Source organism: Vidua chalybeata, chromosome 6, assembly GCF_026979565.1.
Source record: "Vidua chalybeata isolate OUT-0048 chromosome 6, bVidCha1 merged haplotype, whole genome shotgun sequence".
In the NCBI taxonomy this organism is placed as follows: domain Eukaryota; kingdom Metazoa; phylum Chordata; class Aves; order Passeriformes; family Viduidae; genus Vidua; species Vidua chalybeata.
Window position 1 is genome coordinate 16,673,366 of NC_071535.1, and position 27,850 is coordinate 16,701,215.

General features: G+C 37.7%; 1 protein-coding gene across 1 annotated transcript in view; it reads left to right on the forward strand.

The window, feature by feature from the left end:
• Positions 1–27,074, forward strand: part of TTC7B (tetratricopeptide repeat domain 7B) — a 121,035-nt gene extending 93,961 nt beyond the window's left edge. The window contains exon 20 of the mRNA XM_053946123.1: positions 26,076–27,074. Coding sequence (XP_053802098.1) covers positions 26,076–26,297 — 222 coding nt within the window. The 3' untranslated portion in view covers positions 26,298–27,074. The remainder of the gene's footprint in view (positions 1–26,075) is intronic.
• Positions 27,075–27,850: the final 776 nt, after the last annotated feature.

Sequence of the window (27,850 nt, forward strand, 5' to 3'; positions counted from 1 at the left end):
AAGCAATTTGCATCTGCATAATATTCATGCCATTGGGAAATGAAGGTGGCTTATGGTAAGAGAAGAGTTGGATACTGTACAGGAAAGACCAGTCATTTTGGTATTCTGAAGTAAAAGTTAAATTCATAAAATCATAGAATATTCTAAGTAGGAAGAGACTTACAAGGATCATCAAGTTTGACTCCTGGCCCTGCATAGGACACTCCAAGAGTCACGCCATGTGTCTTGAGAGCATTGTCCAAACACTTCCTGAACTTTCTCAGGCTGGTGCTGTCACCACTTCCCTGGGGAAGCTGTTCCAGTGCCCAGCCACCCTCTGGGTTTTCCTGATATCCAACCTAAACCTCTCCTGACACGGTTTCAGGCCATTCCTTCAGTCCTGTCACTGGTCACAGGAGAGAAGAGATCAGTGTCTGCCCCTCCTTTTCCCCTCACAGGAAGTTGTAACTGCACTGGGGTCTCCTCCAGGCTGAACAGACCAAGTGACCTCAGCCCCTCCTCACACAACCCTTCACCATCCTCATTGCCCTCCTTTGGATGCCTTCCAGTACTTTTATATTCTTCTTACATTGTGGGGCCCAAAACTGCACACAGCACTCGAGGCCACACCAGTGCAGAGTGCAGCTGTTTTCTGTATTCTGCATGTTTATTGATTACCTTTGTGCTATGTGATTTCTTGGGTTTTTGAAAGGTAGAGAATCAGTCTTGCCCCCAAATGAATGTATAGCTCCAAGTACAAGGGTACCTTCCCCAGTATAACATATGTTTGTTTATATACTTCATAGATAGATATATGTATATATTGTGTGCTTACTATGTTAGGAAAATTACTTTTAATCCAGTTTTCTTCCAGATAGAGCAGAATAGAACAGCTGAAATCAGCTTCTTACCCAATCTTTTTGTTCAGAAATAGAAGCTGGTTTATGCCGAGGTACTTATGAATTATTCAGAGAAATTTCTTGTGCATCCCTGAGGGAAACATATGAGACAAAAGATCAGATAGGAAGGCAGCACAGAGAAAGTTTTTTGTTTCACCTTTTTGAGCATTTCAGGATATTTGAGACTGCTGACAAATGCCAAAAGATTCCCTTTCCTGAAGAAGCAGGCAGTCAATCTAAAGCAGTGCAACTCAGTGAAAATGAAAGCTCATGTTTTGCTGAGTGTCTTTTTGCCCCTCCTCTGAATGCACCTTTGAATAAATAGTCTGTAAACACACAGTGGTCTTCAGAATGACTGAGAATTAGCTAAGAGACATGTGAGATGAAAATTTTTGGGCTTCCAATCCAGGTTTCCTTTTTATAAGATTTTCTGTTTGAGTCATAGCTTGATGGTAACTTCTCATTTCATTGGATTGGACAGTCCTTTTTAAGGATTCTTATAATTTAAAATTTTGTTTCTAAGAGCTTTTTCTACTGTTCTACACCTTTTCTGCAGTAGGATGTTGTTTTGAGTAGATTCTGAGAGATTTATGCTGCTTAAATACAAATATTCAAGATGTATGCTATAAAAATACTTGTCTGTATAATTTCATGTAGGAGAAAGTGCAAGCTTCTGTATCCTTCTTGACCTTTTGACTATTGCAAAAAGTATTTTAATGAGGAAGCTTGCAATGTTTACGCTTGCCTATGTGTACAGATGAATATCTGTACTTCCCAACACTTTGTGTATATTTACCTATTTATTATGAAGAAGTATGATCTCAGTGGCAAGGCATCTATAGCAACAGCAATGTGGAGGTACCAGCTTCTATAACAACAGCTGAAGCATTAACTTCTAATATTTGTATTCACAATTCGAAGCTGACAGTTGGTTTATGAATGAAAGTTCTGTGCAAAAACCCTTATTTTCTGTGATTAATTTGATATTTTAAAAATATTTGATACGGCTTTCTAGCAATGCTTAGAAAGTAATATCAAATGCAACTGTTTCCACATAAAAGTTACCTTAGAGCCTATACTTATTTAATAAGTTTTGGTGAATTTCCTTTTGAGGGGCAAATACTGAGTATAAATCATAGTAGCTTTATGTATAAAATGCAACAAACCAAGTAAGATTTAAGGATGGCATGAATTCTAGCATGTAGCATCTGTATCCAGGCCTGCTTCTCCAAGTGAAATTACTTAAAATATTTGAACCTGAAATCGGTTTGGAAGGACTTTTGTTTGTTTTTATTAAAATTTTAGAATGAGTGACATCTGACACTCAATAAAATTTCCTGATGCTAGGTTTGGAAATCTGAATCTTTGATTTCAGAATCTTTGTAGTTGTCCGGAGGGGAAAAAAAAAGCTAAATAAAATGTATGTTTCAATTTGTATGAACAACAATAGCATATTGGGAATAGGAGTTTTTTCCTTTTATAATCCATCCTTTTAATGATGTTATACCACTCTGGTAAGAAGGATGAAAACCTAAACTTAGAAAAATTTACTATTTTTCATATAACATTTCATACAATATTTTCACCATAAGTCTCTCCAAGTACCTATTCCTGAATGTGATCTACTGTTTCTACACAGAAGCAATGTTAATTTAAATTACTGGAGAACTGTGTAAGTAAAGACCAGAAAGGTTAGTTTTGTGGCTTCAGGAGTGTTTTACTTCTTCCTGTGAATTACAGCATGTGCTGTGCTTTGGAGTTTCTGCCAGGAGACTCTTGCATTTGTCTCTCATGCAGACTCCACATTCTATCAGTGTGACCACGAAGACTCTGCAGAAGTATTAGCTGAATGAAATGACTTTCTATTGGCTGGCATCATCATTTTTACAAAATTACAATATTTTTAAAGAAACGGTTTCTTATTCATTTTGCTGCTGTCTCTAAAGTCTTCACAGATTTACTCCTGTTTCAAGAGAGTTACTAAAATGAAAACCAGGAGATCTTGATGATGGTGTGAAAACTGGAGCAGTTAAAAGTGATGAAAGAGATCTGTTTGCCAACAAAATGATAATCATAAATGGGAGGGTTTGACAGGAAAGGTTTTGACCTTACTAATGAAATGCCTAAGACAACGTAACACCAAATGTTGGAGTCTTGATCCATGAGTAAATGAAAAATGGTTTAGCTGTATTCTGCTCAACTAAACTTGGGAAATGGAGCTGCTTGGGCCATACTGTTGAATTAACTAAGATGGGAGCTATTCCAAAGGAGAGCTGGCTGCAGGGGCAGCATGTTTGTGTTCCTGCTCACTGCTATTTCCACCCCTTCCAAGATGCTGGGGGGCTTATTAAGTAAATCAGCTCAACAACAAAACTAGCTTTTTTTTTCAATGAGAAATGCTGTTTAAATTCTCTGCAGTTCCTTGTGGAACTAAATTATTATTCCCTGTACAGTTAATGTTTTAATTCATACATTCATTCACTTTATTTTGTTGAGGAATGCTCATTTTAAACTCTGCCTTGTTCTCAGGTGCTATTTTTACTGTTTGTCACTAACTGAAATTTTCTCCAAGCCAGAGGTCGTACCAACTTGCTATTTGGCTAGCTCTGACTGTTCACAAGATGTCAAAAGGGAAGCAATAACATGTCAGTATTAATTAAGTGTACTTTACAGAATGCAGCAGCAATTCTTCTGAAAAAATGCAGTGTCCTTTCTTCTTTTTAAGGTTTGAATAGTGCACTCAGAAAAAACAACATGAACTTGTGTTCTAAAGGTTTGAATTGCTTTGGTTTGTTTTCTGTATTTCAAATAATTTTTTTCTCACACTGAATGAAATTTAAAATTTTCTTCAATTACTTAATTTTAAAAAGATTATTTACACTTCAGTGTCATATACCTATGGTTATCACCTTCGTGATTTTGGCCAGAATGAATTTATTTATACAACTTTCTCCATTCTCCCTACCCTTTATCACCACCTCCAGATTTCTGCATTATTGCTGCTTTCCTGCTTTTCTCATTGTTTTCCTCCCCTGTGAAAAAAGGAATAAACATTCTTTTATCTTCTGCAGTCAGAGTGCTGTTGTGGAAAATAGCCCTTACTGCTGACGTCAGGAAACTCCTGAAACAGGCCATCATTCAGTAATGCCTGAAATGGCAATGAATATTTCAATCCACTGTCCAGGAAACAAACCCCTATGTATTTTCTCTCAGACTGAAAGTTTCCTACTTAAATGTAGCTTTGAGAGGAAATAGGTATCCAGTATTTGCATGCTGTTACAGTCCCAGAAGACTGTAGTATTTTCTGAATATTAAAAAAACAAAAAAACAGAAAAACACTTGCCAGTTATGTTATTAGTAATTTAGGTTCTAAGAGCAGAAAACTAAAACAGAAAGGGAGAAATTACTTAAATTATTTGCTCATGTAGAAACTAGTTTTCAGAAAGCCCTATCTTAGGGAGTTACATTTCCTACTTCACACTGTTAGATACCTGTTAGTTTCCTAAAATTATGCATAGCTAAACCAGATTTCATGAGACTTAGATTAACTATGTGTGCTTTAACTCTCAGTTATAAATACAGTTATTTATTTCTTATTGTACTATACTGACTTCTTTTTTTTTTCAACCCAAAGATGCTGCCAGAAAGAAGTCTGGCAGTGTGTATGGGTTGTGTGTGCTTGTGAGCCTGTCACAGATGTTGAGTTGACTGAAAAAAAGTAAAAACAGAGAAGACTTTAAAACATGAATTCAGAACCTGTGTGAAGGGGTCATGGGAGTTAAGGAAGAGAAACACAGTCATCCAACTAACTTTTTTCTTTCAGTAATTCAGTGTTGTCATCTGGAGAACATTCAGTAATTGATTTTATCTTCATCCTCAGGCCCCTGCACAGTAAAATTGTTGGTTTAGGCTGCACAGGTTTGTCCTAAGCACATTATGCTGGTTTTCATGGGTGGTTTGGGTTGTAACTGATTACTACAGAGCTAAATGCTGATGCCAAATCTCAGTGGTCATTTGACTCACTGTCTAAGTGCATCCTTACACACAGGGTGGTTGAAGAAGAATGGAGAAATAAAGGTCATTGGTTTTGTTAGATTTGTGTGTAAAATGTTGTGGGTTTGCCCTTCAGAAACTTCAAGATCATTTCATAAAAAGTAGAGAAAGCAAAATACATGTTTGGACAAAAAAAAACACTGCTCCTTACAGAAGGCATTTTACTGTGATTTGACCACATCTAAACATCTAAATATTTCAAGTGATTGTGTTTTGTACCTTGAGAAAACTATGGCCATTCTGCTTGCATTTGAGTTCAAGTGACCATTGAGTTCAAATGACTCAAGGACCATTTTGATACATTTTAAATAGTTCATCTGCTGTGAGGCACTCACAGGCTATATTCTCTCCTATCATGAAAATATTATTTCCCCTTTTAGCCTTACAAGAGAAAACCATCAGTGCTTGATGCAGTAAAAAATTGCATAAAATCAACTTGCATGGCCACTAGTGCTTGAAGTACATTACAGTGGAAATCAAGGTGAAAAAATAGGGAATTTTTTTCCCCTGTTTGTTTCAATGTTACCTTATTTTATTTTTTAATGTTGAGATCAAATACAGCAGTTAACTACTTCATACTGACTTGGAGAAAGATTAGTAGAATTTCTTAAGTCCTAAATGCTTTATCTGAATTTCACAGTACTCTTTTAAGGCAGATCTGTATATGTTCAGTATTTGACAACAATAACTACTACAAATCTAAGTTTAAACTAGAACCTAGTTGCCCTTTTGGAAACAGAAAGTGACTGCAGGAATTTGCAGCACTAATTTTGTTTATAACTTGAAGCGCTGAGCTCCCATTTACTCAGGCAAGACTGTGTTGATTCCCTGAGAACTGTTGTTCTGTAAATGGAATTATGGGGCTGATGCTATTACAGGTCCTGCTTCATAACAGACTTTCTTTTCACATTACTCTGTATTTACTCCAAATGGCTTAAAGCAGCTGTGACAGGAGCAGATCTTTCAACAAGAAAATACTTCCATTCTTGGATGCTTTTCACCCTGTGAGAGCAAGCTCTCAAAGGTCTCTTCAACTCATGGGTGCTGTCCTGAGCTGTCAGCCATTACAAGAGGAATCCTGCAGCTTGCTTAAATGGTTGTTTGGTTTGGACAATCTGAGTAGCAGAAGATGCAACCTGATTTTGTGCAGCATGCACAGTGGTTGCATTGAAAGGAACTGGACTCATATGGAGAAATGAAGCTGTTGAGGTGTACTGTTTTTTGAGAATCTAGTAGCAATGGTTAAGGCAGCTTTCTGAATACAGAGAGAAACTCTTTGAAATAGAAATCCCAGGAAAGTTAATTTAAAAGTAGACCAAAAAAAAAAAAAAAAAAGCCACCCCAAAACACTTAAAGGCTCAGAAAGCTGGGCTGGGTGGTTTTTTTTTAAACTTCGGGGGATGTTTGTTTGGGTTTGTTTTTTTTTTTTGTTTTTTTCTCTTTTTTGATTGCTGGGTTTTTTTAGCAAAGGGATTTTTGCCCACAATCTTAGCTTTAAATTTCTGTTTTCATGTTATCTGTGTGATAGATTTTTCCACAGTTTATCTATTCAGACACAGCTTGCCAGAAACCATTTTATCACTTCTGTTTGTTCCCATTTTAAAAAGTGGAAAATTAATTAGTGGCAGATCCTGGCAGAAGGAAGGGATGCTTTGGCTAGAGTTACTGCTCTTTATTTGGCAGGTCACAAATAATTCCACTGTTTTTATTGTATTGCGTGGAACTGATAAAATTTCACCCATCAGATAATTCATGACAATTTGCTGCTGAAGCAGGTCAGTCTGCAACGTGCAGTATTACTCCAAAGTTCCTTCTCTTTGCTTGTAGGATTTTAAGAATCTTTGTTTTCAGTTTTTGAAATACAAGTAGTGTTCATCTCAAGCTTTGATTCACATTTTATAGGATAAAGTCTTCGAATTGAGTTCTGTTGTCAAAACTGAGCTATTACTAATTCACTTCATCTACAGCAACTATGAGTAAAATACAATAATTTGGGAAGTAGCAACCAAGTATAGTTTCAAGTGAAGGAAAAAATCCAAGGATCACAATGGCCCAGTCTGGAACAGAGCTTTGGTTTTCTAGACATCATAACAAAGCAGCTGAGGCAGGATTCCCTGCCCTACACTGGTTTCAGGTAATTGACAGGAACAGGAGCACGATGAGATAGCATTTGTGTAATGGTGACAGTATTTTAGATGCACATGTAAGATACATCCACTTGCCAAGAGTTTGTGGGGGTCTCACATCCTTGGAGATACTCAAAATCTGACAGCCCTTGGCAACCCACTGTAGGTAACTCTATTTCAAGTTTGGCTGTAGAGAATCTTAAGTTCCCTTCCTACTTCTGTCATCCTGTGATTCTAGGAATGCAAGCAAGGCAAGCTTTGTAGATAGAGGTAATGATTTGTATTAGGAAACATGATGGGAACACTTGTCTGTGGACAAAGTCTTGTTACATTTTACTGTTATTCAAGACTTACTTTTTTACCAGTGGTAAAAATCTATAAAGCACAAATTTTTTTCTTTCTTCTCTTGTTTCCATGGTACATTACCCATAGCAATCAAGGAAGGAAGGTGCAAGAGATGAATACCTTTCTCAACTGATGTCACTCATCTTAACTATGTGCATATAAAATATACACATGTATATATCTGTACATATATTCTGTCCTACAAATCTGCTTTAATATTTTGGATACATCTTAATGTCTTTGCATACAGAAGTGTCAGTAGCAAAAAAGTACAACTGAAAAGCCTCAAAATGATCTGCATTGAGGCTCCTGTAGACAGACATGTGTCTAATATTATTTAAAGAAAACAAAACATTTATTACTCTTTACCGTTATTTACATGGGAAGTATCTCTTTCGTAGTACTAAGCAGAGATGATAAAGAGTGAGCAAAATTGTAAAGGCATCTGATCACAGCATAATGAAAATTTTCCTCTTTCAGGCTTTTTTTTTTTTTTTTGGTAGGTTTTAGAAAGGCTAATTCCTCTTAAAAGTCTTTCCAGAGTCTTTCCATCTTCTTATGCCTCTTACCCTCTAAAGGGCTGACTACATTGACAGTTGTGTTTTGTTGACATCCCTTTTCCTCTGTGTCTTTTTATGGGTAACTGGCTGCCTAAAATAGAATGTAAAACATACAGATCTATACTAATCAAAAAAATATTAACAAAGATGACTAATTTAACATAAGGAAAATGTCAGTAGTCTTAGTAATTCAGGAAATGGCCAGGAGGCCTTGTGTCAGTAAAGTGCTAATAGTTGTTCTTGATATTTAAGTTCTCCTTATTTTCAAAAAAAGAACAAAAAGGAAAAGAGAGAAGGCATGGAAAAAAATTGAAAATGTGTGCTCTTCCCTGCTATCGTCTGTAGTCTCTTACCCTTTTCATGGATACTTGCTGGTGCTTTTTTGCATGGATCTCAAAAGTTCTATTTTTATTTTGCTCTGTGTAATTGCCTTTCAATATGAGAATTGCTTTGCAAAACACTTTTTAAATTAGGTCATTCTGCTGAAGTATGCACTGAGCTAATTATGATTATTTTGCTTCCCTGGACATTTTTGTGCTCATTGAATTTATTAAAGTATAGCTGGGGCGGAGAACTTATAAGCAATAAAAGCTATGTAGCACCTGGTATGCTTTGCTTGTAGGTACCATCTGGCATCTAATCACTTATAACTGAATTTCATATAATTAATAAAGAAATAATTTTAAGGATTGGGTTGGGGGGTATAAATATAAAGAATGTGAAAAAGGCTTTGAGAGAGTAGCCATCCTCATCTTTAAATAAACAAGAGAGATTTTATTTTCCTTCTCCTGAGAAATGTTCTGTTGTAGAATTCTGCAGGTGAGAACTCTTTAGCTACAGGACATTTGAAGCCTGCAATCATCTACACATGTTGCCTCTTTTTTTTTCCTTTTCTTGTGCTGCATAACTTTGCAAATTGGTGAAATATAAGTAAGTGCTACCGTCCACAGCAATCTGAATGAGATAAACCATTCCATGTGGCTTAGTTGAGGTGGTGAATAAAGGTGTGTGAGAAACTTGCAGCACCATTGCCAGGTGTCTGAGCCCTGACTCTCTCAGTCTCTCTTAGAATAGCCTATTATTATAAAATGGTGCAGGAGTTATCAGTGCATGTATTTTGCTATAAATCTCATGCAGTTTTCAGGTCCATTTCTATGCAGTGGTTATATGATCTTTTGCTTTTTGCTTTGTATTTGTCACAAAGGAGCTTTACTTGCTTTGGCAGAAGCTATTTCCTGAGAAAACAGACTGCTCTTGAGAGGACCAGAAGTTACCTAATCAATTATAATTCTTTTTTTCTGACTAGGAACTATTAACAACTTGTTCTTGAAAACTGTGCTTTATCTTATCCTTATCAAGCAAAAAGTAGCTTACCTTAATGCAAAACTAGAGATCTGGAAGCAACTGTCCCCCATGAAATAATTTTAATCCTCGTTTTTGCAGAGTTATGTCAAGCAGCTGTATTCCCCACATAAGTTGTCTACTCTTAGACAACTGAACTCTTGTTCAGAGTTTTTTCTGCAAATCCCCAGTCTGGAGCAGTCTTTATGTCTCTCTCTCCCTCTTCAGCTCATCTCCTTTTAAATTCTATTTGAACACCTCTTTTCCATTTGCTGAAGCTTAGCTTCTCTGCTAGCCAGTTTTACACTTAGCAGTAATTCCCCTGCTCATTAGTCTACTGTTTAAAGATGACTTGCACCTTGCACTTTGGAAGAATTCAACCAACTTACTATGTGTGAATAGCATTAAATATTTTCTCCAATATTAGATTTCTTTTAAAATAGACTGTTTTCTGGTAGCAAACTTGTGTTAGATGGAGTTAGGGAATTGGCCTGTAAGATTAGTGATGGGCTCTTTTTTATGTCAAGTTATTTGTTTAATCTAGATGAACTAATTACAGAGAAAACAGTTATTTCAGGGAGCTTTAATTTGTGGGAAAATCTGCAGTGGGTTTTGTGTATCTCTGAAAACCGTTTATTTTGAAGGTGTGATGGTTATTTTCCCATTATTAATCCTATTAGAGTATATTCTCTTCAACAAGTAGCAATAAATGGCATGAAGAAAATTCAGAAAGCTGCCATCTCTTGATTTCTCAGTAGGGGAGAGGAGCCATGCTCCCTGGCCACTTCATGTACTTATCTCACTGGAAAAGGCCAGTGTCTTCTCTGAATAAAACTGACTGCAGATTTGGAGTTATTAATGCTTTTAATGCTACTTCTATCATGGTAAAAAAACTGGTTAATCTGAGATGGGTGGAAAACGCAACATGACCAAGACTAAGTAATAAACTTGAAAACAGAAAGCTGTTTTCGGCTTTCATCTCTTTTTCAGTCAGCAGTACAGCGTTGATCTGCACCTTTTAAATTTTGATACTAGTATGTGTGGACCTTATAGAGAGCAAGAGGTAATAGTTTCACCAGTTTATCTTTAGTTTCACCAGTGAATCATGACTCTAGTCTGTATGTTTTGTTAAACACAGCTTTGCAAAAAACTCTTGGCACTTAAAAAAAATACCATTAGTTATAGTTATTATATTTTTAGGCATGAATATTTAAGCATCTGAGGAAATTTGGAAGAATAAAAAGTAACTGGCTAAGCTGAGCATCTGGAAGTGTTGTGGCAACTAAGAGTTGGCATGTCAGAGAGTAAGACAATAACTCTGATCTTTTTTACTCTTTTTCTAAATCAAAAATTTAGATATTTTAAAAAGTTTATAGTATTTTTTTCATAATAATTTTGAGTGCTCAGCATGTTAAGTTTCAAATATGTTTGGCCCTGAAGCATGTATTCCCAGTAAGAAATGGGGAAACTGAAGTGTAGGTGCTGTGACATACCTGGCTTTAAATACAGTACAAACCTCCTGATATCTCATTCTGAGCATCACATTCATGGGACTCACATTTAATTCCTGTGATTATTCTTTCCAGTGCCTTTACAATGTGAAGAAAATAATTTTCCCCATAGGCATCTCCAATGTCAATCTTGTATCAGTATTCCCCCTGCCTGCTGAAAGGAGCCTGTGGAGTGTCTTGTGGGTTTTGACTTGCAAATGATAGGCAGACTTTAGGAGGACTTTCCCTTATGATGTTTAAATTTAGTACTCTCACTGATGGGCCTCCTGTTAAAATGTAGATTATTAAATCAGTTCTATCATTGAAAATTGATTATCAATGAAAATTATATATTTGATAGTTCTTGCCTTTGCATGCAGTTTAAGTGAAGGCATCTGTGGCAGCTCCTTGATAGTCATTCAGCTCAGCCACGTAAAATGAAGTCCTTGTGTGTATCATTCACTTTCAATACTCTTAAATAATATATCACTTCACTTACCTACATCTCTCTTTCTCCAGTTCCCTTCCTTGAAGATATGTCAATGTTGGATTTGCTCAATGAATATATTATTTCCCAAGTCATTGCAGCTGAGGTGCTTGGTGCAGGAGGTGTCTGCTTGGATACCAAACTGATTCAGAAGTACCTGAGGCATCAGTACTGGTACTGATTGTAATCATGTTTCTGTGATTACTTTTGGCTCTGGTTTTGAGAGCTCAGTTAAACATTGCACTGTTTTTTAGTAACATACTTCTATAGGTGATAAAGGTAAACTACTTCTATAAATCTTTGTTTCTTATCTTACATTTTTACTTGGTAATAAGATAAAATTGAAGGAAACTTAACTTCAAACCAGAACTAAATATTAAGTATGTGGATATAGAAATCTAAAGGAATAAGGAGAAAGGATTGCTGCTTTTATACAATTGCTTTTTATAAGTGGTTAGTTTTTCTTAGGTGTTCTGTTGAGGTCTATGCTTTGGTGCATCTTCCTACAAGTGAGAATCATACCTGGGTTTGAACAAAAAATAATAGTCTTGTTTTATGTCCTTGGGGAAATTGAAGACTATTATAGTCCCTAACTTGAATTGGTGAGCACAAGTGTAAGTCTGGAATGTTTATTTGTGTGTAAGCAGAGTTAGTTTTCTCTGTTGTATTGTTTGTGTGCTTCTGTAATTACCATTATATGCAATAAATACTGCTTTGAGTCAGACTTCTCAGGCCAGCTTTTTGCTGAAGAGGGATAATACCCTCTGGGGAAGATCAGTTTGGTAAGAAATGGCAAACCATAACTCTGTGCTCCTGTTCTGTGATTACTGGGGGGTAAACAAAAGAGGGCTGCTTAATACCTTGAAGTGTGTCACGATGGTTGTAAGCATATACTACTGCCCAGATGTTGAGGTTGAATGTAGTTTTGTACTAAGATGCCCTTATTGGAGTCTTGGGAAGTGGAGAACACTTTCTGCTTCACATTGCATCACATTGCAGAACTTCTTTCTGCTAATCTCAGATGATGTAGTTCATACATGTGTGGCTTTTTCACACTAGTCTGAAAAATCCTGTGTTGTGGTAGATGCTGGTGTGATGCTTCAAGGAAGCTGGCTTTTAAGAAATAACCCTTAAATTAGATTGGAAGTTGATTTTGGGAACAGCTTTTCTTTCTTAAGAGCTGGTATAGAATTGAAGGAAAAAGAAATGTTAGAAAAACACTGAGTTAAAATGGAGGGCTCATATTCAAGAGCCACGTATCTATACATAAAGCATTTGACCTGGAAGAAATCTTCAGTCTTTTAGTACTGCTCAGCTGAACAAAGCAAAGCAATTCATTAGCAAAGCACTTACTTGGCAGAAATATGAAAACATGCACATTGTTCACACTGTTGAAAGCTAAGCCCTGCAAGGAAATACACTACCCAAAACCATTTGAGCTTTAGTAGGCCCATTGGGATGCAGATATTTGATTATTTCTATTTTTTTCCTAACTACTTTGATGAAAAATCTCAAAGTTTTTAAATGCTTTCCTGTTTTTCCAGGAACTAAACTTTGTAAGTAAACTTACAAATGCTTATTTTATGGATGTGTCTGAAATTAACATGTGAGTTCCATTTTTTTTCTGGGTTCTAATTAATTAGTCTTTAATCAGTGATGCTGGTGAAATTATTTGTTGCAACTCAGTGTGTTCAGTCTTCCTCAGCCACTAGTACAATTACTAATTGTAATGTAAACTACACTGTTTACATCTCAGAAATTGAACTTACTACTTAAGACCAATATCCTTAGAAAATCAGGCATACAAAATCATTCTTTAACACTTTTGTTTCATCTGGACAGAAGAGGGAATGATGAAAAAAAAAAAAGGCTTACGCATATATTACAAAAATAGAGGCAGGAGGAAAGACTACCAAGACTTTTTCATTATTTCAGATTTTTATTAGGTATCAGCAAACACACAGGAGTGTGTGTAAATTCTCTGCTGCAGAGAAGTAAGACACAGTCATTAGAAACCCAAACCAGGCTTCACTGCGGTCAGTGCCGTTAAAAGTTGATGTTTTAAAATTATTCCAGAACATAACATGTTGTATTGTGCTACATTAGCTTAGTTAGCTTATTCCTGCATTGCATAATATGTTTAGATGAAATAGTGAATTATGTGTGATATAAAGACCTTATCTGTAAAGGGCTATAGAAATAACAAAAAAATCATGTGGATTCAACATTCTTCTGTACAATATGCAGTGTGAAAATGGTTTCAAAGCTCTAAATCTACATGGACAAAGGCGGTGTTAGGTAGCACTTTGGAAGAATGCTTGCCATCTAAGAATACTTGCCATCCATCAGAAGTGATCTGACCTACTAAAAGAATGGATTTTGCTCTGGCTTCTGAATGTCCCTGAAAATGTCCCTGATGGTAAGTGGATTTTGCTAACTTAAAATACGTATTTTAAAATACAGACACAGTTTTAGAAGTACATCCTCTCATAAAAAAAAAAAAAAACAAACACAAAAAAAAACCAACCAAACAAAAAAAAAACCACAAAACCCCCCCCCTTATTTTCTAAATGGGTGCAAGTAATAAATTAAGGCAGATATTGTCATATGTGTACAAATGTTCAAATGATGAGCAGGTGAACCTCTATCAACTGCAAAGTCATTTCAATTTCCATTTTTCCATGGTCCTTCTTACAGTTTGTCCTGACAGCTGACAATAGCTTCTTTGGGATTCTGTCTGGTTTTTAATTTATGACCATTTGAAAAAGTGATAGCCACACTAGTGATGGAACAGATGGCATTGTGAGGGTCATGGACCCAAAGATTTAGCAGAGGACTATGAAATGCTGTGACACAAAGGCAGTCTATGATGATGCTTTGTTATATTAATTGAATGCCTAGCCACAAGCTAGGCTAGTAGGTTACAGTTACCAGAAATAACTGGTTCTGCTTTAAAGTATGAAATGCTGTCAGATCTATTAAAGTAATTGACATGTCAAACTTAATTTCCTTTAAAATTGTGATATGATAGTATGAGCAGCTGATGATCTCTGGAAAATAAATGAGGTAGTTTTAGTTTGGCCATCCAAACTCACTTCATTTGCTGCAGAATCAAAGCCTAAGCTTCAAAAATTTAGTGATGTATTATGAGTAGGTGTGGCCTTTCTGCAGTGTGGATTACATTTGATTTCATATAAGATTTATGTTGGAATATTTTTGTGAAGATAAATCCATGGATGTTTAACATAATAGCTGGTAGAAGCTGCTCAGACTCAGCAGCTCACCTAAGTTCAGAATTCCCACCTTCCCCACCAAACCCATGCTGTAGTTCTTATGCCGTGAAAATCCCTTCCTTGAAAAGTGGAAGCTGCTACTCAGCATTTCAGATCTTTACTCAGAGAGCATTAACTTCCCAGATTGCCTACCCTGATCAAATCCTAGCTTTGTGGGGGAGTGCCTTTTCTGTCATTCTTTTTCTTCCTGCCAACTCTGCTCCAGTGAACTAGAAAAGTGACTAAATGGACAAGGCTCTTACACTTGGGGAAGCAGGGCTCCAGTTTATTCCAGCTGCCTGTCAGCTGACAATAGTAAACCAAAGGAGAGGACTGAGGAAGAAACTGCATTTGAAATTACATTTTCTCTGCAGATTCCAACCTTGTGCACTAATTTATTATACAGTCTGAAAAATGTATTTCAAGAGCCATAAACCAACCACGGATTCTGATTTAACACACAGTGTCAATCAGAACAGTGATGGATATCCACTTACAAAAAGTCCATAACTGCAATATTTTGCCTCAATCTTCAACAGGAATGTGATATTCATCATGGATGGCAAAGGTAAAATTAGCAGTGGAAATGAAAGTATGGAAATGATGGCAAGTACTTGCTGGTGGAAGAGTATGGAGGAGTTGACCAGAATTCTAGAAGAACTAGTTAATGAAATAACTAAGACTTCACTTAATATTAGTGGATTTGTTAACAGATTTTAGAATAGTTTATGCAGTACCTCTACTCAGTGAGAAGAATTGCATGACAAAGGCAAAGTTCGATTAAAAGTGAGATTTGGAGACCCTTCAGTGAAAGAAATAAAATAATTTTCAGAAATGCAAGAGCAAGATTGAGTATGGAAATGACTGGGGAGGACAAAGGCCTGGAGTAGTACTTGATCAGAGCTGCATCTCAATTGTGCATGAGTTGGCTGAGCACAACATGAGACATCATCTTGTCCCCATTATCAGCATCATCATCTTGTCAAGAGTGTAGTCTCACCTTTAGTTTTGTAAGCCTACAGATTCTCCTTCCCTTGTGGAATGGTGGTGCTTGTGCTCCACTGGTTGCTTTATGTACCCAGAACAGAGGCTGCTGTGCCCAGTGAAAGCCGCTGGGGCTGGTCAGCAGGGCAGGTGAAGCCTCCGTGTGCACTAAGGCAGAGGTTTCACTTTGGTTCCTCACAGGCTGGGGCTATGATTCTCTTGTAATCCTGAGTAATGTGGCTGAATGGCAAACCCAGCATGTGGCTTGGTCACTGCCAAGGTGACTGCACAGCAGCGTGGCACTGGAAATCTCTGCAGTGTTTTCTGGGAGGAGTAGGAAACTTAAATAATTATACATGATCCTTGTAAACATGAGAGGAATATGTGTAATCCAAATAAGGCTAAGGGGCATTGGCACTGGAGCAAACGAAAACAAACTAGCTAGGGAAAAATTCTGGAAGATGATGTGAAGAGGATTCCTAGGACTTACAGGCTAAACATTGTGGAGCAAGGAATCTTGTCGTAAGGTTATCTGTAACAACAGGGGATAGAAATGAGTGACTTAAGAGGACTCTTCTGATCTGATGTTGATTAAATGGAAAATACCTTACTTTTGCAAGTTTTAGATTAAAAAAAATAGCAATTAACAATTAATCCACAAAAAAAGAGTTGAGAGAAAATGTGATAGGCTTATATGGAATTTAATGATGAAACTTAGGTGATGCTTCAGTTATAGTAATATGTTTGCATCCAGGTCAGTACTAGCAAAGGCTGATTTGTTGAGCTATGTTGATGTTATTCTTAGCTCTTTAATAATTTTTCCCCAAAATACTGCTGTTTGGGCTTCTCTCTTTAGTTGTCAGAAGCTTTTTTCTGTAGTTTTCAGTATGTTCAGCTTCTTCCAATTTTGTGCAGGGTAAGTCAGTATATAGGGAAGTGTTTGTTTTATTTTTCTGGAAGAGCTAGAAGCCCTTTCTTAGCCAATGGTTAGGCTCTGGCTCTTCTGACCTGTGCCTGATGGTGCACAGATGGGAGGGTGTGGGCCCTCCTTTCACACTGAAAATAGCTGTCCCTTAAAGAAGAATCTGCTGGCAGCTGTCCTGGCAGACTGGCAGGTTAACAGCTACCTACAGCTTCTGCCTTGCCTTTCAGAATTTGGGGAGAGAGGGGGTGCATTCCCTCTCCTGCCGGGAGGTTTTGCACACTGCCATGAGGATGGCCCTTCCAGAGAGTGCTGAGCCCGAGCAGCAGATGGCAGTTCACATCTGTTTCGTGGGGATGCTATAAAAATATATATTTATTAATGCTGTATTAAAAATAACCTCTTTTTCTTAGAGGTTACTGCAGTGCCAGTGTAGTAAGTACTGCTGTGGTGTCATAATACTTTTGAAACAGTGACATTAGTCATAGTTATAACATATGTATGTATGTGTTTTTATATGCAGAAGTCTCTTTGACTAAGAGGAAACGGAATAAAAAAGTGAATTATGTGCTTTAATCTGTGAATTTCTGTTTTATTTTAATAATGAAAAGATTGGTCATCTTTTATCTAATACTGCAGTTCTGACTTTGAATATTTAATACAGCATTTTTCAGAATATTTGAGAGAAATGCACATGCATAAATGCAAAAAGGTACTTCAGAAGAATATCATTCACTTCTAATTCCTTTTCCACAGTCTCAAAAGTTCAGACAAGTAAGTGCTAGTTTTTGTAGTACTGAATGTGTACAAGCATGGACTACAAGTGCTGGATTTCAATACAGTGGCAATCTAGCTAAAGATCTCCAAAGCTTGATTTGGATTCTGACAGTTCTATTAATTATAAATTTTACTCACAGAGCCTAGTACTGGATCTGCAACTCCAGTTTTCCTTTCATACACAAACTATTCCCCTGACTTAAGATTAATTTCTTCATTAAAACATTTTATCAGTTTTTCTAATTACCATTTCCAGATGCCACATGCAATGTAGTGTGTTCAATGTGGTTGTATAGAACTGTCATTAATGAAACACAGCTTCTTAGAAAGTCACTGCTTGCTGTTTCTAATTATTTGTTTTTTAATTCTATTTGTAACTGACTGGTGGACAGAAAAGCATTAATTTCCTGACATTATAATAGCTTGCATGGAGCATCAGCTTTCAAAACAGAAACCTTCAGGTGTTCTAAACTGGGACCTAGCTTTAGGCAGTGGAGTAAGGACCCTGAATTCCTGGTATCCTCAGTTCTTGAGAAAAATCCAGCTTCTGCTCAAATAATTGAATATTGACTCAGTGAGCTGACTTTGAGGCTCCTCACTTCAAAGAACTTGGTTGATTTATCCTGTTTGGCACATGTATAACTTTTGGAGGAATTGGTTTGTTTTTTTTTTCCCTCTTTTGGATATTGAAATTCCTAGGATATTGTTACTCCTAGGTTTTGAATAACAGAAATACAGTTCCCTATACTTCTGACCATTTCACTCAATACTGGAAAAATAATGGCATTAATAACAAACAGTGCTTTGGAGTCTCTGTATGGAGCACAGTGATCCAGTGGTAACTTGGCCTTGCTTTGAACCCAGGCAGTGTTGAAATACAGCTAGAGATTAGGCTGATAAAGTGGCAGGATTTCTGTAAGGAATGCACTGTGATGTGTTGATATCTATGAGCTGTCTACATAGGGGAAGAGGTGAGGGTATGAATCACAAAAGACAAGAACATAACAAATTACAGAAATTACTATGGGCCCATTTCATAAACAGCACTGTGTGAAGCTGTGATCTCCTGCACCTATTTTCATCACAGGTACATGCATTTTATAGATCTGGGAAATCCTCATTTCTGGTTTGTGGGAAAGGTGAGAAGACAATGATGTGGCTTCAGTGCTGGGAGGGTGGGAAGATGCAGTGGTGCCAAGCTTCCCAGGTGAGGGAGGTGATCCAGAGACCTACATACACTTCAGTGTCACCTCATGGTGTCACACCTGGGACAAAATGTAAAACGTTTGCACCAGATGACAAATACTCCAAGTTTAGGACTGGCCATAATCTGAGGGCTAAGGCTATGCTTAATTACTCCCTGATGCCAGTGGTGATGCAGTATTTGCCACTGCTGCAGCCATCTGACTTCTGAAGGGAGAGCCATTGTGGGGTTACTATGTTGGTAGTCACAGTGTATAAAATAAGGCCCTCAATGTAATTTTCAGATGGAGATAAAAAGTTAAATAAGCTCTGGAGTCACTAGCTGCTTCATTTTATTATAAGGTGTTTTATTGTTTCCAGTGTGCTTGCTATAGTCAAATTAGTTCTTGCAATGTAGCCTGGTAGTCATGCTATTTTTTAAAAGCTGATAGGATGTTCACATAAAATGCAAATCAAAATTACAGCAGATTATTGCAAGAATATGTTGTCTTAATAGGAAAAGAAGTCCCCCAAGGACTTCCATCTAACTGGAAGCTACAATCAGCACTTTTTAAAAACAACCTTCAGTTTTGAACCTTTCTGTATTCTGGGCTGTGAGCAGTAGGGAACTAAAAGGCAAGCACATCCTTGTGGGAAGGGGTCAGTCATTTCCAAGGGAGTTATAAGTACAGAGATGCACTCCCAACCACACGGGTTCGTTATTTCATGCTGGTGATGTGAAGTTCAGTGAGTAACAAAGCCAAAGTTGTTGTTTTAAAAATCTGTTGCCAAGCAGTAGGTTTTCTCCTAGCAACAAGTGTTTTGCAGCAGGGGAAGCAATTGGATACCTTAGAGGGTATGTTAGCACTGGGGGAAGGGCAGAGAAATAACAAACTGGGGCTCCAGTGGGGCCACAGAGCACACAGGGTGGGCTGGGCATGGAGGAAGGCGAGGGAGGGCGAGGCAGAGAGGGACATGTGGCACAGGTGATGATCTGGGATAGACTGAACAAAAGGCTTGGCTCAAGGCACAGGCTCATATTTGTTCATCAGCTGCTTTGTTTGGTTTAGTGAGTGATCAAATGTAGTATTATTAGCTGGCTGTTCCCATTTAAAAAGGAAAATCAATACTGAGGTGCTAGGAAGTTTTACCTAGACCATATTTGAAGAAATATGCTTTTTATTTTTCAAAATAATTGCCTTGATAGAGAAAATAAGATAAGTAGTTTTTATTCTACATTTTGGAAAACAAATGATATACAGGTTGCAGTTTCTTTTCTGATTTAAAAAAAATGTATTTATTATCACTTCTACTTGTAAAGTAAGTGTAGTGTTGCCAATCCAGTTGGTTTGAAACCTTATAATGTGGTCACCCTTCAAAATCTCTGCATTAAAAGGCAACCTGTGTCTGCAGATACAGAACTATATTTATTCATCATTTTTCTGATGGAATGGCTTATTTCTAACTGTTGTACTGTGTCACAATCTTTTTGTACTTGCAGAAAATATTATGCGCAATGACTCAACATGCATGTGCCTTTGAAAGGAGTTTATAAATGATTTCTTATGCAAAGTCATACTTTGACTAGATGGACATGTTTCAGCACAAAGTCATCAGCTAAAATGAAAATAGGAGAGCACAGTATATAAATAATGTTCTGTTTCACTCTATGTAAGTGTAAAATATTGATTATAGACTACATTTAAAATGCGTATTTTTATCACAGAGGTTGGAAAGCATCAGCTGTAGAATTTTACTTATTTTTCCATATATCATGGCAAATTCTTCTCATTTTGCCTCACTAACACTTCTGTTTCATCATTATAGCATAACACTGTCAAGTCTCTGGTAAACCTTCAAGTTTGATAGATTTGTTTAAAAATAGCAGCCACCTTAACACTTGCAAAATAGGCTGAAAAAGCAGCATGTAACAAGGGGCAGTTTTTTGATGCTAAAATTACACTGCATATGGATTTGCAATGCATACATTGCACATTGAGTTTTGTAACTATTTATGGTCATAATCCCTGATTTTTAAGTTTTTAGATAGGATGGGGATGTTTCTAGCGTGTCCTTCTGCTATCACAGCTTGAAGTTGATTATCTCTTATGCTGGGACCCACTTTAAATCAGTAAGATAGTGAACTGGGAAAATTATTGTGAAGTTGGATGTAGTGAGTTCTTTAAATCTTTTGTAGCTTTTAAAAATCACTATTTTCCACATCTGAATAGCTCTGTCTGCTTATACATTATCAGCTGTTAGCTTATTGGACTTCAGCAGGTCATCAGCAAAACAGGCCACTCTTCTTCTGTCTCCCTGCTCATATCATTAAAAGCAAAATCAGTCCATTTTTTATTTTTATATGCTTATAATGTTTTCTTGTAGCTGTTGTTTCTGCAAGGAAAACTTTTAGCTCTGAGGGCTATTTTTTAGCTAAATAAGATTTGTATCATACAAGTATAGGAAGTTTTTTAGCAAACAAGTCATGTAACAGACCTGCCAGGAATAAATTAATATGAATATCATATCTGGTACTACTCAAATCTCCATAGTTGAGACTTCTGTAGGTCAACAGACTGTGTTTCTTAAACATGGTGAGAATCTCTGGCACTTTTTTGTGTGTTAAATCAGCCACATTTCTTGTTCTTGTTCTTGTTCTGTCCATTTCTCCCATTTCCCAGGTTCCTTCTCTGCAGAGTTCAGCACCCTCCCTGAAAAAGGCAAGAGTGCAAACAGACTCATAGTCACAGTCCTCTTTTTCTCACTTTTAAATAAATTTCATTGCTTTTGAGAACATCTCCCACTTCTAGTCTATATTTTTCTCAGAGAAAATGAAGAGATTCCTCTTGATTCTTGATATCAAGTGAATAAAGGTAAAAATCTCAAGTGGTGCTTCTCTTGGGGCTGAGTGGAGGCACAGTGGAGAAGTAGTCAGACAGTTAAACCTTAAGGAAATCTCCTGCTCTCCTGAGACAAAATTTTTCATTACACTGAAGAAACCACAGTGATCTTTGTAGTGTTACCTTTCTACCCTTTATCTTCCCGTTAATGCAAATATAGTTTAGCACTTCATGATAAAGCTCTGGGTTGATGGGACATATGATGGGCAATAACTATGATTGTAATTTTTTCAAAGTTAGTTCCACGGAAAAAAATTTAATGTTAGCTTCTCATTTGCCTAGAAGCAAGTAAAAAAGTGACCTTACTAGACTACTGTAAATGGCTGGCGTTAATAATTTTTTAAATAGCTGTTTTTCAAAATGAAGAAATAATTATTTACAGAATTTTAGTCCTATGTTTATTTGTCTAGATATGTGTTTTGCATTGACTGTTTGGTTAATCATGATGACAGGTTAATTTGGAAAGCGAGAAAGCCCTTTGCAGAAAAAAGATACCTTTGCAGTGAAGATTACACTACATGCTTATTTAAGCAATTATGGCTTTATACAATTGTTTATTACAGGATGTTGTTCAGGTTCTGAGTCATAATATTTTATTGATAAATAATAGTGCGTTTTCTAACTGGAAATTTTATTTCAAGACTGTAATGCTCCATTTGAAAATCCAAATTCATCTGAATGTTTTCCTTTTAAAAGATGCTTACGTTTGTCTAATGAACAAATGGGCCTTGTTTGACTGAGCATTGTAAAAAACAGTCCTTGGAGAGATGTTTGGGTGGAGTAAGCAAAGAATAGCAGTTTTGTATGTGAGGCAATGTAAAATGAAGAGTAAGGGGAATGACTGAGGGAGGAAACATGTAAAATCATTGCCCAACAAGAGGGAGATTTTGTGACTCCAGATTGGGTGAGGACAGAATTGGCAAAATCTTGAAAATAACCTGTGGCAAAAGTTGGAAGCCCTTTCTTCCCCATTTTGATCAATTCCTAGAGGGTTTTGTTCTGTTAGGATGTGAAGTGTGCATAGAACCTGTCTGTGGTGACAACAGTACCTCCCTGTTGGAGGCAGCACACAGTGTTACACAGTGTTGCTCTTTTAGAAAGCCCCTTTGGAGAGCCCCTGGAGGCTCTCAGAACTACAAAATCCCTTTTACTCCCAGCTCTGGCTGGGCACTGTAAAGGGCTGTTGACCTTTCTTTGAGCAGAGAGCATCTGAACTGCACAGATCTTTGAGTACTGTTGATTATTCAAAGTGACTGGTATAAATATCAGCAGACTGGAGTCATGAAGCACTGGTTTCATTGGTTGTGATGATGGCATTAAAAAGTCTCTTTGTTTCTTCAGAAATTCTCTTCACTTTCTCCCTGTGCCATTTCTCATTAGAGAACTCCCTTGGAGTTTTTTGAGTTACAAAATCCACCCCTACAATGTAGAACTGGCTAAAAGAAAAATAAGGTTTGCCTGGAGAGTTTACAACATACAGACATCCTAACCAGAGAGAAAGTGAAAGCCTTAACACACTGAGGGGAGATCAGTGATTTGACAGGAAAAAAAATCAACCTCAAAGGAGCACCCAAATTCTCAGCAAACCAAACATGGAGTAAAGTAATAAGCAACATTTGTACCGAGCTGCAAAATGAAGAGGTCTGCACACACTAGAGGTTTTTATAACTGTGTTAGAAGCAAATGTCATACATTTATTGTTCTTTCATGTAAAAGAGATGCAATAGGAGAAGAGATTCTGCTTTCTCCTGCAGGTGCCAACAGTTGTCTTAAACACCTCTGTCAAGTACTGCAGCATTCTAAAATGTACAGAGAACAAATAGGTTGTTTTAGGAACTTACTGGTTTTATTATATTTTGTTGAATGGATCTTCTTATTTACACAAATTATTATATAGTACTTTTCCTAATTGATTCAGGTTCCAGAATCCCTCTTATATTTTATCTTTTTAAAGATTGATAGGAGGATATACAGAAAAGGCATTCTGCTTAGGTTTTAAGGTAACATGCCAAGTCTTAAGGTGTGAACCATATGTCACTTAGGTACCCCTCTGTGTTTCTGCAGAGCTGATGTGTTTTCAGGCCCATCTCCAGCCATAAAGCAAAAGACTTAACATTATTGTGCAAATAAATGTTGTCTGTACATCTGCTGCTAAATAGGTGAAAGCCAGAACTGATAGCTTTGAGATTTTGTTTCCGGTTAGAAAACAGAGGAATATACACAGTAAAGGACTGGGATGATTTGTACTGATTTCTGGGAAGCCTTAGAGGAGTTTTGGTTTGGGAAGGGGGTTAGTTGGGTGGTTTTTGTTGGTGGTGGTTTTAGTGGTTTAGGTTTTTTCCTGAAGAGTTAATGCAGAAAGCAAGTGTGGTGTGTGCTGACAGCTGGTAAACTGAAGTTAGTTTTCTTGGATGAGTGTTGGTGTGAGGTCACCAAAGGATATTGCTGTGTGATAGACGTGCCTTCTCCTTCTGCCTGTGGTGTGTAATGCTTAATAGAGCAAATCAGGCAGGGACTGCAGACAACTTGAAATGTTCTGTGCCTCAGAATTTTAATGAAGTCATCCAGGAAGGGGATTTACAAACTGGACACTTACAATGTGTGACATCTGACCATCATTCTGAGACAGTTCATGAATCAGAGGGTATTTTGTGTTCTTTCTCTAGATCACTTATTTGAGTTCAGCCCACAGCTACAGTGATCAAATGTCACTATCCTTTTAATGCTCTGCATGAAACAAGTCTAATTTTCTATTGGTTCTTTGGAAACAAAAGAAAACCCTTGTTGTGCCAGGGCTACCACCTGAGGCAGGAGTCTCCATACCATCCCAGGCTGAGACACCAGTGAAAGACTGACTTTCAGGAGGCACTCCTGTGTCCCCAAAACATGAGAGGACAGGATGCAACCACATTGCACACTTTACTACTGCTAAATGCTAATTTCAACGCTAATGCTTGTATTCTTAGGAAAGTATAAAAGCAGGCAAACAAAGCAGCCAGTGTTTGCTCTAGTTCCATCACCTGGAAAATCTCAGCTATCCTTTTTGCCATACAGAATAGGGCAGATATGATGTAATATGTGTCTCTTACTATGAACAGGCTTATATCTGCAAAATTTGGTTTTTCTTTGGTCTTGAAAAGAACAGCTTGTATCCTTAGCAAGCAGGGAAAATGGTCTGGCATATTTAAGAAAAAAAGCATTAGCAATATTCACATAATTCACATGTTTAATTAGTATAAAATTAATTAATCTGCACCCCCAAAAAAGCAAGGCTTATGAAAATAGAGACTCTTAATCTTGAAAAATAAAAACACTTAAATTTTATTAAGGTTAGGTGCATTGCAGCAACACTAGCTTTGTGTATTCCATCTCCTTGCTTCATTTTTTTGTCGTTTCACATCTGATACCTACCAGTCACTGACAATCACTTCACTGCAGGGGAAAAAAGCACTAACCCTGAGAGTTATCCAGTTTTTGTATTGGAAGTATTGTTCACTTGCTCTGAAAATGCTGACTCAATTGACAGCTCAGAAAAAATCCAAACCCAGAAAAGCCCTCCAGCACCTTTATGTGAGAACACCTGCAGGTTGACAGAAATTAGCCTGCATTGCATTTATTTATTCACTTGCCAATACTGTACAGCACTCTTTATGTTGTTCTACAGAGCAGGGTATGCTCAGTTGTTCTGTAGGATGGAGTTTACAGTCTTCCCAAGCTGAAAGTCAGGCAGATGGGCACAATTCCAGAAATGTATGGTGGATAATTCAGGGGCTATATAGAATGTCAGTACTTTCTAATCAGCAGTGCTTAGGTGAATAAGGATTTGAGGGACAGATGTACAGAGAGATAAAATAAATTGTGGTCCAAGGAGTGGGGGCTGGGTGGGCAGAAGGCACGAGGCCTCTGTAAGCATGTAATTGGGACATCTCTCTGGAAAACAAAGATTTGTGGTCCATATGTGTTTTGCAATACAGAATCACAATGTAAAAATGCATAATATCGTTAGGATTATTATAATCTCAAAATAAAGCTCTCTTACTGGGTCATTCCATGACTTTTCTGGCACAGTAACATAGCTGAATGTGATGGATGGAGCTTTCCATGGCCTCATTCAGCCCATATCCTAGTGGGTTTGGATGTGCTCTGGATCGTGTAGTGTCAAATTGGATCCCATCCCACAGAGGAAGATAGAGGATGTGTAACAAGTGTGCTCATGAGGAAGTTCTGTGCCTGCTGGTCCTTTGTGCATTACTGGGGCAATATCAGTCCCTGCTCCTGTTCCACTGATTAAGTCAAGGACCATGGTGTTGCCCATTGAGCTGAACTCAGTCTTGTTGCAGCCATCCCCAAGTGCTGCTGGTGCTGTGTGTGGTCTCAGGTGTTATAGGGCATGAGCTGGGTGCTGAGATGCACAGGGAGGGTGTGAAAGCTTCAGGGCACACACCTTAGGACTTCAGATAACAGGAGCTTGCTCAAAAGCCCAGGTACTTCCTGCTTCTTGGCATATAGGTGGAGTTTTTGTTATTTAGTCTTTGTTTCCTGTCCAAAGCCACTTGACTTTGTTGGTGTGGAGTAGCTTGCTCCAGTCCTGCATCAGGTATTTTATTTTCTTAAATTTAAAAAAATAAATAAAAATTATGTAATCTAACACATTGAGTCTAAGAGCTGCCTACCCTTATTTCACTGCAGTGACCTTGTTTGAGCTTCAGGAAAGCCCTACTGGCCATTCTCAGCCATTTTCCCTTTGTTTTCTTGCAGGCTCTGATACTTCACCAGCTTGGGCGCTATAGCTTGGCAGAGAAGATTCTCAGAGATGCTGTCCAGGTGAACTCCACAGCCCACGAGGTCTGGAACAGCCTGGGAGAGGTGCTGCAGGCTCAAGGCAATGATGATGCTGCGACCGAATGCTTCCTGACGGCACTGGAGCTTGAAGCCAGCAGTCCCGTGGTCCCTTTTACCATCATCCCCAGGGTCCTGTGAGAGGGCATCTCCATCAACCAGTTTTTGGTCTTGACTTCTGGGTGAGCAAACCCACTCTGTGAGACTGCCTGGTAACTGGTTAGTTTGAGAAACTTCAGAGCTACAGGTTACAAACTCCACTCTTTTGTGGGAAAGTGGCCAGAGCAGGGAGGTGCCACCATATGTTAATGTCAGGCTGAGAGGACAGAGTGGTAAGCCACAGCCAAATCACTCGTATTGCCTGCAGTTTTGCCCTGGTAGTTTTAAAACATCGTTATATTGTTCATGGATGATGTGCCATATTTTGTTAGTGAAACTTGAGTGTTACATAAAATCATAATGGAATCAACTACCAATTGTAGAATAAGTTAAGATTCAGTGGCAGAGCAGACTATTTTTAACAAGGCTGTTAATAAAACTGTTCTCTTCCTGCCTCTCAACCTCTTTTGGCCCAAAGTCAAAATGTGAATTTTCTGTTTCCATCTCTATTTTAGTCCAGGCCAGAAAATCAGTTGAGTTCTTATTTTTAGTTGTTAATAACTGTGATGTGTGGCTAACTGTTATCTAGAGCAAAGGCTGAGTACAAAAATATTTATATTTTACCAATGTATGCCTGTTACAAAAAATATATTAGTTATTTAAGTTTAACTTTTTTATGTGAATTCAGAGTTTATTTATCAATGGAAATATGTAAAAAGAAGCCTCAAAATGGAATATTTACCGACATTCCTTATACATGAACCCAGACTTGGCTAAATGGGAAGATTATGTTAATAATAAAATGATTTTTAAATGGAACCTTTCCTGTGTCTTGGTTAAGAATCTGGGGGAAATAGATGGCTTGTGAACACATTTTTATGAGGTTGCTGACTGGCCTTGAAGATGAACAACACCAAAATTATATATTCTGAGGCCAGTTTAGAGAAAAGAAGCTGCTATATACTCTTTGCCAGTGGTACTGTTATCTTAGATTTCAGGTTTCCTTAAATCTTCACAACTCCTTTTTTATTCCTTCCACTCCAGCTCTTGATGAAGCCAGATTACACTGCCTCTACATAATATATGGACATTTACATACACCTTGGTAGTGCTTGGGAAAAGCATGTTAAATAATTACACAATACTCCTTGGGATTTTTTACTGTCTTCATAGTTCTTTCTCAACATCTCCTGCCCTTTGTGTCCCTTGAAAGAAAAGTTGTCTGGTTTAGTGGACAGATACTTGCCAGAGATTCTCTGGGATGTGTGGAGAAGACTCATTGTTGCAGTGACTATTCAGGTGTGTGAACTGGGGTAGAAGTGTCCGCTTATTTACAGCATTGGGCACATTTGGAGCCTGGGAAGAATTCCAGGTTCCCCATTAGACTGGGTGCTCCTTGATACTTGGCTGATTTGTCACAAGAAGTGGTTTTAAAGTGCTTAGCACAGGATAGCAGATGATTCAGAAAAATAACAGCAAATGTTGTTCTTTGTCCCTCACCAGAGCTTAAACACATGGAGGATCCTCGCTGTGGCAGTGTGGGTTCCCAGTGAGCATCTTCAAATGGTAGAAGACTTAAACCTGGGGAGCTCTTC